Source organism: Aplidium turbinatum, chromosome 14 (genome assembly GCF_918807975.1).
Source record: "Aplidium turbinatum chromosome 14, kaAplTurb1.1, whole genome shotgun sequence".
NCBI lineage: Eukaryota > Metazoa > Chordata > Ascidiacea > Aplousobranchia > Polyclinidae > Aplidium > Aplidium turbinatum.
In genome coordinates this window covers 14,863,742-14,878,114 of record NC_137485.1, presented here as the reverse complement: position 1 = coordinate 14,878,114, position 14,373 = coordinate 14,863,742, and the positions used below count along the sequence as shown (strand labels likewise).

Genomic DNA, 14,373 nt, shown 5'->3' with positions numbered 1-14,373 from the left:
GTCTTACCTCTATCACGTTTAGCTTGCAAGGGTGTTTTTGTTGTCGGCTACACATTGCTTATTTTTGTAATGGTAAGCTACTAACAAGCGGAAAGCCTTAGCCGAATTTAGATCAATGTTCACCTTTTGAAAAGCTAAAGGTTAAAATGGTATTCAATACTTTTTTTCAGTGATAGTGTAAAGCTTTATCCTCGAACTCAGAAAGTTTCCTTGAGAGCTTAATCTTGGCAGTTTAGCATAGTTTACTGCTTGTGGAATGTAAAGACTTTGAACCACTGATTCAGGCCCATCACCGAGGTTGACAGAGTGAAGTTTCCTCTTGTGTTTGAAGTGTTGTCTGTGAATTGTTCCATCCACCCACTACATGCCGCTGAAAGAAAACAGTTCTTAAAATGTCCACAACCCCAGAGGGCGGATCATTGTTGCTTGATTTTGCGGTTTCTTTGTGCCCAAAGTTGTTCTGGTTTGTTTGACGCCGAATCAACTGGGTTAGTGGGAGACCTTTACAAAGACAATAGTGGTCATGTTAACTCTGGCGGAGCTAAGAGACTTAAGTTAAGTACAAGTGAAGGCACATGGAAAGTATGAGATTTGGCAATACACCGCTTACCATACTGACGTCGACGTGTAGGCCTAATAACTTATAATAGCCTACTTATTTGTCCCCTTCCCAGAACTTTTGTGCTGGCTATGCCCCTGTTTGTTTGTTTTTGAATCTTTATCCTCGGACTGACAAAGCCTTGATTGGTTATTCCTGGTAGTTTCGCATACTTGTAGAGGCTCTTGACGCAGGGCCGGCTACCGAGATTGGCAAAGTGAAGTTTTCCGATTGTTGAAGTGTTGTTGCTGGGGAATTCTTCCATTCACTAGGTGCTGCTGAATGGAGAGCAGTCCTAAAATGCGTTGCTCAAGCGCGTACCCCGAGAGCCGCGTGATCTTGAACCAGGCGCGTAACCACTAAGCTAGCGGGTGGATAGCCTATGTGGTAGGCAAGCCAATTCAGAGGATAATTTGGGCCCGGTATCAAGAAGATATTCGCGACCCCAAATCAAGACCTACTTCTAAGAAAAATGCCCTATAGAATCATCATCAGCCGGTCATGCCACTGCTGGCAGATGGCCTCCACATAATATGTTTCCACACCATTCTGTCTTTTGCTGTTCTCATCCAAGTGATGCCAATCTTGACAGCACAAAACTTTATTGTGATTGTCTTTGAAAGTTTGATTAAAGTAATCGGCCTTATTAAGAGCCGGGCGAGATGGTGCTCACTGCTCACAAGACCTGGATCATCGTCTCATCTTGTGTTTCACGATACAAAAACTATGAACTTATCAATAAGGTTTGCATTGAAAAACAATTTGCTTGCTTGCCAATTCTGAATGATAGCTCGTACTGTTGTTCCAATAGCAATTTGGCATGTTTGAATACTTGCATAGGCAGAGTATAGGCTGCCAGTCTTTTATGTACCATGACTACAAACAGTTTTAGTTTACTCAAACCTATTTGCGTTTCACTTCATTGACTTTTGCGTAGCTACATGTTTTGCTGGACAACTAAATCGCCACTAAGTAGCTGATCTATCAAGTTGTTTCTTGGGTCATGTCACTCAGGTCACCGAGACGGAATGCAGCCTAGGTTAAAAGATTTCTTATTACAAACAGACGTTGAAGTAGCACGGTACCGTAGATTTATGAAGTGAGCTGATATGGCTGCAGTGGCCTACATTCTCTGTTTTTCAGAGCTTGGTTAATGGTTATACTTTTAAGTTTTGGTTTTAAAAAAAGTTTGTAACCTAACTTGTTAAAGTTTACAATTTGAGGTTGAGGTAAAATTGTATCAGTTTGTTTCCCTTTTAAAAATCAAATTTTCTTATCCGAACATATTCAGTGAATCAGTTGCAGACTACCGAAATGAAATTTATTAAAGTATTAGCCCTAAGTTATGTAGCCTATTGCTGTAAAGCTTATATTAAGGAGCGGGGGGATTTAGACCAAAATATTTGCTCTAACTCTCTCAAACCATTGAGACACATGCAGGGGCAGATTTAGTTAATGGGGGCCCGCGTCACTTTTAGATCGGGGGGCCCACGTGCAAAAACTTTTTTGCGCCGTTGGCGCGAAAAACTACCTCTACGTCTACAGTAACATTAATCCAGCACTGCACAGCATTTTGCAGAAAATTCAAAGGCTGAAAGAAGAAAAAGAAACAAACACAAAATCACATTTTTCCACGTCCAGGGGCCCGGGGCATCTGCACCTCTTGCCCCCCTAAATCCGGGCCTGGACACATGGAAAAACACCAAGTGCTAAGCGTTTATTCCCTTGAAAATAAGGGTTAAACATTTTGAGTTAATTTTGTTTTTACTCAACATTTACAATGTAGCCCTACCTGTGTCTCTAACTTGTAGGAGATCGTTCGTTTGTTTGATGAATAAAACTAGGCTATTGATTGACTGCCTTCAAGACATAAACGTGTCCAATGGTTTCAAAAGTTCTAGTAACGGCTGGTATTGTTCTAGCTTATTTGTGGCTCACATACGTCAAACGTGGGCCAGTCTATAACAGTGAAAAATCTCTAAACGGAAAAACGGTCTTGATAACAGGTGAGTAGGCCTGAGTATGAAGTATTTCACCACCAAATCTATTCATTGATAAGCAGTGACGATCGGTGATCGGTGAGGGAAAGCAAGGAAAGCAGTGCTTACCTGAGCGAAAACTATGCAAAATATAATGACTGAATTCTAGGTTTAACTTTTTATTATTTTTATCACGTCTATTTTAACTTGAAAATTACTGTATTCATGACTAGAATTACTCGTAACGCTTGTGAGTAGTCTAAGTCCTCACCAAACCGCATGTCTTGCCTATAAATGCCAATTAACGTAAACGCTCCTGTCAGAAACAACCACTGAGGCTCCAGGGAAGCAACTTTCACAGTTGCTTTCCCCAGGTTCAAAAACGTCAAAAAACGCCTTCGTTTTAGCCAATCCTCACTCGTTTTGCAAAACGTCACCAGCTGCTTAGCCAATCAGATGTGTTATGGTTAGAGTTGCTTTCCCAGTGACGTCAATGCGTACATTCGCTAGACTAACTCGTCATACGCACAGAATGGTCTCTCGTCACGGTACACAGCACAGCATCATAAAGGCGAAAAGATTGTTGCTGTTTTTTGATGTCTCCTCGCCATGTAGGCTACTTTAGCCTACTAGCTTTCATAGTCATGCCTTTGCCCTTTTTACAGCGTTGATATAACGTTACTTCGCCAATGAACGTTCAGGTGCGGATGTAATATTTAGTTCGTTAAGCTTCTATACGCAGGAGGCAGGCGCGGATCTATGGGGGGCCCAAGGGGCCCGGGCCCCCCCCCAAATTTTGTGAGAAATTGTTGAATGGTTTGATATGCTTCTAAACAGCTGATATTAGTCCCACAGCGGACTTACAACCCCCCCTTTGGCACGCGTGTGACGTCACGATATTGAAAATGATGCTTTCAGTCTCTATGTCTCTGAAACAAAGTTTGCCTAATTTTAAGCGAAACTGCATTAAAAGAGCGAGTTTTGCCAATACCAAACATTCAAACATCTCAGCCAGGAATTAGCAACAAGAAAACATAGAAACTTAGCTTTATTACCGAAAAAATACCAAAGAAAACATGATCTTATCCTTTTGCTATGCCACCGGACAGCACCATTTTACAGGAATATTTATACCCATATTTTTGTTGAAAATGCTCTCAGAAAGCACCAAATTCAAAGTAATTTTTCAAAATTTTCTGGGGGAGGCCCCCAGACTCCCCGTCGCTGGGTGTCGCCTTTGGCGAACACGCCGACGGGCTTCGCCCGCCGGCCTTCAAAACCTCCCAAATTCCTGGCTACGCCACTGATTGTTCATATCTGTTTTATCTTTTTCTTACTTTTTAATTCATTTTCAAATTTTCTGGCCCCCCCCAAACAAAATTCATAGATCCGCGCCTGGCAGGAGGCAAACTTATCCAGCTTATTGTAAACATTGCTTGCGGTTGTAATGTTTAGGCCTAAGTGTTAGTTTTTGTAGTGTAGGCCTAACTGAATATCTGAGAATGAACATTCATAACGAATTAAATATTTAGACAACTAGGCCTACTATTCTATGTCTAACAATGGATTTTGGTCCTGCAACGTTAAAATTAAGATTGTTCATGACTTCTAAACATTAAATGAATGTATGATCACGACATAGGCGAAGCACAATTTGACAGATTTTTATTTTTGATTTGTTTTGGAAATGCTCTCAGAGCGCACCAAATTGGAAGTGTTTTTCAAAAATTTCTGGTGGAGACCCCCAGACCCCCCGCTGGAAGTGTTGCCTTCGTCAACACGCCTTCGGGCTTCGCCCTTCGTGCCTACTACCTTGCTGCAGAATATTTCCAAGTTGCTTTTCCAACGGTTTAAGCCACCGAACGTCACTGTTGATAAGTTTGGACATAGATTAAACTTAAATTCCAACGCCAAGGCCATTCGTAGTGAACATCATTGCGGAATTAACTTTTTGCTTGTTTGCAAGTAATGTAGGCCGAGTATATTTTCGCAAAGACTTAGAAGCTCATTTAAAGCTTAAACATCCAAAATACCTGGCTTCAATAGCAGATTAAAACAATTGAGATACGCCGAGGTAAATATTGTAAGAATAATTGAATATTCAGGCAGGAACGACCAGAGAACGTGTTCTGAGAAAATTTTAGGAAATTTCGGGTTATTTTGGTCGCTTTTTAAGAAATTACACCTGTTTTTAATAACGTGTAGCCTAGGCTGCTGTAAAATGGAAATGTTTAGAAAAGCGTGTTTAGCCCACCAATTTCATTAGATCTGTTCTACTTCAAACAAAAAGTGACAAAAAAAATTAGAAAAATGGAAGAGGAAAATAGTTTTAATTTTTTAGGTGTTGCGACCATGCCAAATTTTCAACTTATTATCCTGTATCTGTATCAATACGTTACAACCAGGGCTGTGGAGTCGGGCGAAAAATGGACGACACAGGTCACATACTCCTCGGTTTATGACGAGCCGACTCAGACGGAAAAACCTAGAACATCACACAACTAAGGCGAAAGAGAAAATTGAATTGAGTCCTGTCTTTGTCATGAGTTACCAAGGGGGGTGGGGGGGGACTTATATACCAGTCCCAGGTATACAAGTCCCCCACCCCCCTTGGTAATTCATGACAAAAACAGGACTCAATGGACATGGCTCTTTCGCCTTAGTTGTGTGATGTTCTAGGCGTTACCGACTCAGACTGCGGCTTCAGTGTTGCCAAGTTTTAGAGAGTTGCCAGATTTTTCTGAAACTTTGTCCTTTTTCATATTTAAAAAAAATAATTTTATTCAATTTGAAATCAAAGTTGAAACAGCGACTTTCATAAAGCTGACAAGAACCAACACTTCCTTTTTTGGTAAACGTTTGAAGCGCAATACAGAGAATAAGAGGCAATATTTTGAAAAAGTGTATTGCAAACAAAAATTTTATTGTTTATCGTTTTTTATCAAGTCGGAATCGGCCGTTTTGTTAACGACTCCGACTCCGGAAACTCCAAAATTCCACCGACTCCAACTCCACGACTTCGATTCCGACTCTACAGCCCTAGTTACAACATTTGTGCTTTGTTTCTTCTATTTTACTCTTGACTTCAGCTATGTTTGTATAGGCAATGTGTTGTTTTTACTAGGATAGTCAGAAAAAATAACAAACTGATCTCTTTCACACTGAAAGAAAATGTTCTTTCGTTCATCGTTAACTGCCGTATAACAACGACTAAACTTTTTAAAACTTCTTTTTATCACAGGTGGAAACGCCGGAATTGGAAAAGCGACAGTTATTGAATTAGCAAAAAGAAATGCACGAATTATTATGGCATCAAGGAATGTAAAAAAATCAGAAAAGGCTAAAAAGGAAATCATCGATTTAACCGGCAACAACAAGGTAACTTTTAGCTTCGATATATCTCACGATACGACGATTTTTCAATCAATCATTTCTCTGCGTACAGGCTTACGATTACAGGCTTACAATTCCTATGGTCCATTAATTATTATACTTTAGTTGAATATCATCATCGGCGTATGAGCATCTGGGTCTATTCTTTTACCCCCCAAGATTTACGATGTTCTCAGACTACACTGGAAGGCTGCTAGAGAGCAGCCAGCCTTTGGTTTCATCATCCAAGATGCGCAGACTTTACACTCCATTCAGTGGGCTGAAGATGTAGCAGTCGTTGATGATGTGGTTTGCGGTCTGATTCTCGGCACCACACTCACTAAAGGAGAAAGAGGCTATTGTTGCATGGTTGAGCGAAAAAGCCCGACACACGTACGGAGACGGTTGAAGACAACCCACTCCTGTCTTGGTAGCGTCAGACCGATGGGACGGGTGACCAATCAAAGTTCAATGACCATGTGGACCATATGTCAGTCTGGAAGCAGGCGAAGAAGCTTGAAAGTAAAACCACGGTGTCATACGGTGTCGTAGGCAGCCTTAGCCTAAATCTAGAAAAACAGCGCCGGCCTTCTATTTTGCCTCAAAGTAGCCATCGATGCCTTGGGTCCTTGGTGACCTGATCCACAATGGATTTTCCGCGCCGGAACCCAGCTTGCTATTTTGGGAGGAGTGGGTCGATGATTGGGTTGACGCGTGCATCGATAAACCTCCAGAGGATTTTGAAAGGAACACAAAGTAGGGATATCGGGCTATAACTCCTTGGGTCCTCTGGTGGCTTTTGAGACTTAGGGATCGCCACTAATAAAGCTCTTCTTCAGATTTTTGGGATTGTGAGGTGGTGCAAGCAGAAAAAAATGAATCTATGTAACCAGGACTGGAGGGCAGAGCTAGCATAGAGCACAAGCTCGGGGCAGATCTCATCCGGACCTGTAGATTTATGTAGTTTCACTAGGCGGGGGGCGATGGTGAACTCCTCTGGAGTGAAGTTTCCAGAGATTGTTTGTTCTTGTGGTGTTTCCACCAGCCACAGGGTACATAGGGGAAGGGAAGGTAATTTGATACATTTTAAATATTCTTACCTGTTAACTGAAAATTACGTGACACAAACTATTGATTTTGGCTTAAATGAAAGTCTGATCCCTTACACACTTTTTAAAAACATTTTCACTTTTCTATTTTTGTTACTTTTTTTCAATTGAAGTTTTAACAACGTCACTCAAATGTATCAATTTACCTTCCACGGAAGGTACTTTTGCGCCCAGACTTCATATGATTTTAGCAGTGTGAAATCTTTCCAGAGGCCTAGGAAATTGGAAAAAAGCGCCACAACTTGTAAGATATTTATTGACCCTTCGGTAGTGCTTTTGGAGTAATCTACCCACACTTTTTTAATCAAACATCTTTTTTGTGCCTCCAAGGTGCAACGTTAACACATTTATAAAAACTAATGAGGTGTGGACAAGAGTTTTTTTCTACCTGTCTGCCTTAGGCCATAAGTTTTGTAGCCTAGGGCAGGCTACTTAGATTATTATCGGCCATTGGGAATTTCAAGTGACGTCATACGAAATAAAATTGTTAATTTTAGATAACTGTCATGAAGCTGGATTTAGGAAACAGGGAGTCTATTCGATCATTTGTCAAGAAATTCAAAAAAAATGAAGACAACCTTGATTATCTTATCAATAATGCAGGTTGAAAACTTTACAGCATTTTTTTTTTGTTTCCATCTAACACTCGTCGTAGCCTACCTCTGCGTATTATTCAACCGTTCAACGAAAATTTGTTATGTATTACAGTAGCAGCACAATGAAAAATTGTTTGTGAATGTTAAAGTTAAATAAACAAAACAAATACGGATTGCTTGTTGAAACGAGAAACGAGGTCAACAAATACTCCAAGAAAACACGCTGTGTCAACATCCTCATACTGTTTTTGATTTTTGTAGAAATTTTTTAAATTTCGAGGGTGATAGTTTAGTAATTTAGTTAGGACATAGGAAGAGACATCTATGCCCGGCTTATCCGAAAGCTAACTTGTAGGGAAATTGAAATATGGCCAATGTAGGCCTACTGGCTAGTGAAGTCAAAAGTCGTAAGTTTATGAAAGTTTTTCATGAATGAGTAAAGAATTAATGTGAAGTCTCATTACGCAATTAGCTGCGAGAGGCTGCCTCGCAAATTAGTTTTACAAATAAGGGTAGGCCCACTAGTCCCAAATGTACCGTGTCGTTTAAAGAGAACAATTTCCATTAGCTTGTTTGAGTTGTTAAAGAAGGCTCTTTTCATTTAATAGGTAATATTTCAGATTTTATAAGTGTATTACTTTAATATTTTAGGACTTCTTTACTTGAACGGCACCAACGAAGAAGGCATTAACATAATTTTCAATATCAATCACCTCGGGCATTTTCTTCTCACAAATCTCCTCATGGACATGATGAAGGCACAGGCTAAACAACGCCTTGTTCGAATCATAAATCTAACCTCTGTGGCGTACAGGTAAGTCGATGATAAATAAGATTATTAATGCAAGTTAATAGCCTACAAATTTTCTTTTGAATGATTATGTCGCCAGATAGACTCATAGCCGTGTTAACCTCACCGCACCTCTCGGCCAGGGAAGGGGCCCACAGATGATTAGGGGGCCCACTCATTTTAGTCTCATTTTTTGACTGTTTAATTACTACAAAACCTCTATAATCATTAGCTTAAATCATGCAAAAACGTGTTTATTCACTTTCCAATCTCCAGATTGGGGGCCGAACTCTGCCTAAGGCCAACTCATATTTGGTTCGTGCAGTGTTTTTTGGCTTGTAATTTTACATGTCCCGGCAACATTTAATATGTATTTTATGTCCATGTTTGTGAAATTTTCTCGCTTGCTTCGCTCGCTCAAGCACATTTTCTTCATCTCGGCGATATTGGCATGCATAGTTATAGAGATTAAAGGAGTGAAAAGTGTTTTGTGTCCCAAAAAACTAACAAAATGATGCAATATTGCGAAGTAAACACTGCTCACTCAAATAGCCTAGCTAATTAATCATTAAATTGATAATCTTCAATGTGAATCGAGATAAGTTATGAAGTGAAAACGCTATCGGTTAAGGTGGGGACACCTCAGATAAATTTTCGAAGCCTGCTGAAAGGCCACGCCACACTATGCTTACAAACATTCAAGAAATAAATTATTGAAATCTTTCTGTAGTCATGAATGAAATTTTTTGAAATGGTAAGCAAAGTTAAATTTTAAACCAAAAATTTTACCCCAATTCAATATTAATTTGATGAATTTGGTTACATACAAAATGTACATCTTAATAAAAAACAAACATCGGGCTATTGCTCCTAAAAAGTGACCAAAATAACGATATATTTGTCAAATTTTTCTGGGAAACAAGCCCCCAACACCCTTCTTTCTATTTTACTTTTTCAGACATTAAGTTTTGCATTTCTTTACTAAAACTCTGGTACTTACCCAACTTTTTTCTGGATTCGCCACTGCATTGTCGGCATAGCCTATTAATTATTTCGTTCTAGTGTAGAAAATCTTAAGAGTTGTTACTCTTTGCTAAAATGATGAATGTAAGTTTTTTTCCCACATTGAAAAAGTTTGCGGCCTTGAACGCTTTCTGGTCCTATTTTTAAGAGTGATCACTAAACGTATGGGCTCACTAGTGGATTTCTGGGGGAGGCAAGACGGTGCTCACACGACCCTGCAGATAGTTAAACCATAACCCCTGACATTCGTGGTTCTACGGGAGTGGAGATTTTAGGTGGAGTTGCTTTTAAAATGTAATTACTTTTCTCTTAACATTTGGCATTCAGAAAAAATAATTGTTGAAATCTCTTCGTAACATGTAATAAGATGTCCTTGTAATGGGCTAAGTTGTCATTTTGCAACTGCAACTTTTAACCTCTCCACCTTTTCCGTTACTCAAAAATCACAAAAGTAAAACTTTTGATATAAAAGTACCGATATATCAAATTGTAAAAACACATCATGCAAATGTTAATTTTCTACCTTTTTCAACCACGGTTGTGGCCTTGTTTGCTACACACTACTGTAGCCTAGTAATAAAAGAACATTGCATACCAATTAGCCTAATACAAATCTTCCCTGTTTGCAAGTTGTAGCCTTGAATGCAGAACTTTCTTACAATACTTTATTCGTTTTTTGTTCATTTTTCTGAAGACTTGGAAGTATAAATGAAGAAAGTATACACTTTGACGCTCAAAACACAAAAGATTTATGGATTGCTTATGGCAATAGCAAATTGGCAAACAATCTTTTTACATTAGAATTGAATAGAAGATATAAAGACTATGGAATAACATCTTATGCTGTCCATCCAGGTAATGTTTCCGCGTCTTTGACCATGTGAAAAGACAAATACTTTCTTCCGTAGTTTTAAAAGTTAAGTTGGTGTTCAACTTCATATTTTCTGCATTCCCTTCTCCTTGTGCCCAAACCAAGGGTGTAAGCCACACTAGCGGAGGCGGAGTCTGAGATTCTTTCAAAAGCAGGACCCGGATTGGCAGGGAAGTCTGATGTTTTGCCAGTTGATACTTTTAGCATTCAAATATGTAGGCTACCCTGTAGCCTACTTGGCGCAGTTGTTATTTTTGTGTACTTCTATGATTTTCTTTTCTAAGCAATAGTTTTTTTATTTAAAAATAAGCTTTTCTTTTCATGACATAGAATAGGGAAGATATTAAGTTCTGTTAAAAAAATCTGAGTTGTGCTTTATGGTTTGCGCTCGGAGTCGGAGCGAAGTTTAGATTTAATATCGCCAAAATCTTTGGAACTGGAGTGGAATTTGAAGTCATAGACTTCTGAATCGAAGTGAAGCAGGAGTCCAGAAAACCTAATTCTGTACACCTCCAACACAAACTAAATTGCTTATGGCCAGAATAGGCTATATTAGTTGAGACTGAAGATAGATAAAACACCTTTTTATGATATTGGTAATCTTTTATAAGTTGATAATTGCACATGGTGCTTTTGTGAAACTTTTATGTGTCCAAGAACCTTTTTTAAAGTTAACACAGGTCTTTTAGTTTAAAGCACTTACATTTTAACTGAAAAGCAGCTCTTAAATATTCACAGGCCTCATAAACACAGAACTCGATGATAATCTTTCATTATCTTTCCACGTTTTAGTGTCATACCCCACTTCATTGTTCATCAGGTAAGCCGAAGTATTTTCTATACTCGTATAGGCCTGCCGTGTAGTAGGCTACTGGTCAATTGCAGTATTTTCTTCTTATACAAATTTAAAATAAAAAGTGAAACAACCTCCTCTTACTGAAGTCTTAACTTACTTTCTTTAAAAACGTTTCGATTACTTTCTAAAGCCGGATTTTGATACTAATCATTAATTAATTAGCCAAGCCAATATGCCTTTCTAAATACTTTTTAATTGTGACTTCAACCGAGTTTTATAAGATTTGATTGAGAAGGCCTAACTTATTTGATCTTTTGGCTATAGTCTTTTAGCATGTTTCTAAAGAAAACTTATAAGCCGTTCGGCCTACATTAGGATGAATCATTTTTTTTTTCTTTCAAAACGTGGTGGCAACCTGTGGCCAAGGGCGCTGGAACGATTTTTGACTGGGGGGGCAGGATTATGAAAAAAGGGCACTTTTTAAGTTTTAAAATAAGATATAGCGATAATGCTGGGCAGTTCGACATATGTTCGACTATTGAGTTCGACAGTTGAGACAGATGAAGATGAATGAATGAAATATATTGAAATAGGTTGAACAAGAAGAAACGAAAGATAAATTTCACGTTCATAGCGTCACAATCTGCTGCAAAGTATAAAATGTGTCCACGGGATAATTTGTATACTGAATAGTGTATAAGCCTAGCGTATAGCCTATATAGGCCGACAGTAAAGTATAGACAAGTATCAAACCAATCCGAAGTACATTTTACTCGCGCCGGTTGCTCGAATGAGCTTATTTGCAACAGATTCAAGTCAATGGTGTCCAGCACCTGTTTGTGAATAGTCGCAAACAGTCCGTTGTTTAAACTTTTGTCTGTCATTGCGGTACGAAGCCACATTTTTACACGCCTCATGGCGCTAAAACTACCTTCAGCATTCACCTTTCCTAATTTGATGCTATATCATACCGGCTTACACATTTTCTTCTAAAAATTTTTAACTTCCAGGTTCGCACACTCTTTGCTACGCCAAGACGTTTATAGGTTACCATTCCTTAATTAACTTTTCTACAATTCTATATCACTCAGATCTTTTTTCTAACTAAAACCCAGACCACGAGAAACATTTTTTTCTCATAAGTCAGCCATCAACAATACCAGACCATCCGGCTCTAACTTTGGTTCTATGCAATGCAAAACGGTCGTTAGTGGTGCCTCGAATCATTGCCGTTTGATTTTCACGGCTGGTGGTAGCACCAAACATAATTGTGACAAAACCGTCTTTGAAGAAGCATAGGAGAGGTAGAATTGCAATAAATTGTGTTCGTGAGTTATGACCTACACAATAGCTCATTATCGAGTAATGATAAAAGAACTACATACCGGTGTACAAAGAACACTTATGGCACAAAAGGGCATCATGCTATTGTGATACAGAATTTTGTGTGTGAATATTATTTTGAGGCAAAAATGAAAGATTGTAATTAAGCTAAAAGCGAATAGCAGAAATTGTTATTATTGAAAAATGTGCAGTAGCTCGCATAACCTTAAAAAGGCACCATTGCCCCCTTTGCCCCCCCATCCAGAGAAAAGTTTAGGGCAGGGGGCGATCGCCCCCCCTGCTCGCCCGCTTCCGGCGCCCCTGCCTGTGGCTTTCAAATAAGAATGCCCTTACAAAATTGGCATAATATTGCAACTATTTTTTGATCCAATTAAATATTTCTTGTATCTTTTAAACATCGATTGATATCAGATATGTGGATTTCAGTCAGAAAAGATTATTTTAGATGTTAGCAAGGGCATAGGCTACAGATAAAAAAAATCACATAAAAATCCCAACAAAATTTTTTTTTTATGCTTATACAAACCTGCTCAAATGTTTTTGGGGGAGTTTCTAGGACCAACCTCATAATATGAGGGGGTTGCTGCCATGTTTTGGAAGACATTTCTTTTGTTTCACCTTATACTATACATGTAGTTGATCTAACCGTGCCCAGCGCACACCTAGGCTAACCCTACTTCGTGAGTATACTTTCTGTGCAATTGCTGATTTGCATAGTAGGTATATATATTTCATTATAGAGAACCTTTCTACGGAGCTCAGACCACCATGTATTGCGTATTAGATGATGATGTTGTGGAATACAGCGGCGGATACTTTAGTGATTGTGCACACACTGAGCCTTTGTCTTTCGCAAAAGACAGAAATAGTGCTGAGTACTTGTGGAAGAGAAGTTTAACGTTGACTGGACTTGTATAAATATCAAATTTCCGTACTTACGTGCGTCCCAGGACTTTACTTACTGTAATACATTTCCTGCATTCGACAGCTTGCTTTAGCTCAAACACTGAAATCATTTGGGGTAAAGAAAAACAGAATGATAGACTCCATCTCAGACTAGTGAAAGTTGCTAAATGAATAGAGAACCCAACCGATTTTAAATACACTCTTGAGCAGAAAAAGTTTTACATTTGGAATTGAGTGATCTCGGTGTCTTGATTAGAAAAAGCAATTCTTAAGTTTTGAGGTTGCCTTAGGGTGAGATACAATGCCTTGAAAAGTCCTAAAAATCACTTTCAATTAGCTGTCTAAAGTTCTGAAGAGAAGCTTTACATTTTATTAAAAAAGTTAAGCCTACTTTAGGCCTTGTCTCGTAGCCTAGACTACAGCTTGTAGCAAGCGTGTTAAAACGCAATTTACAACGCTTTGCCCTTTTCTTTTACTTGATCCGTGTGCTTAAATGAAAACGATTCAAAAATTTCTCCCTAAGTTGGTGTTTTAAACCAGTAAATACGGTTTTGGTAAAATTTGAAGCTTGTAGACTACTTAGAAGCAGGGCAATTTTAAGCCGAGGAAAGTAGGCTAAGTTCAGCTTTAAGACGAACAAGCAACACGTGATAATAATTTGTTGCCTTAATTTTGCTAAAAATTGTTTTGTTGGGGCCCATTTTTCTTGTTGTTTCCAGACCAGTCATGAATTCTCTCGGAGGTCCTGTCCTGCCTACAAGTATTCTATTGATGTAATAATGCTAAGCTCGAAAAAGCGAATCTAAAAATTTAATAAAACTTTTGCCTTCTTCACTTTGAGTTAAAATCAAATTTGTATTGCTGCGATTTCGTCGGTGAGTCAGTAGTCTATGGCCTACGTTCAGTGGCGCCGCCAGACCTGCAACAATGGGGGGGGGGGGGGCAAAATAGTGACAGTGCCAGACTGTAGCGTAGTCAGAAATAAGTCA

The 14,373-nt window shown here is 38.9% G+C and overlaps 1 protein-coding gene across 2 annotated transcripts; it reads left to right on the top strand.

The window, feature by feature from the left end:
* Positions 1-1,687: 1,687 nt before the first annotated feature.
* Positions 1,688-13,488, top strand: LOC145783367 (retinol dehydrogenase 12-like). Of its 2 annotated transcripts, none has more exons than XM_082595219.1 (7): positions 1,688-1,697; positions 5,819-5,955; positions 7,556-7,661; positions 8,306-8,468; positions 10,162-10,322; positions 11,077-11,158; positions 13,219-13,488. In XM_082595219.1, exons 2-7 carry the CDS (start codon positions 5,884-5,886, stop codon positions 13,394-13,396), a joined length of 762 nt encoding a protein of 253 aa, XP_082451345.1. In that variant the 5' UTR covers positions 1,688-1,697; positions 5,819-5,883; the 3' UTR covers positions 13,397-13,488. The 2 variants fall into 2 exon arrangements, with proteins under 2 accessions (XP_082451345.1, XP_082451344.1); XM_082595218.1 differs by lacking the exon at positions 1,688-1,697 and adding an exon at positions 2,427-2,604.
* The last annotated feature ends 885 nt before the right edge of the window (positions 13,489-14,373 follow it).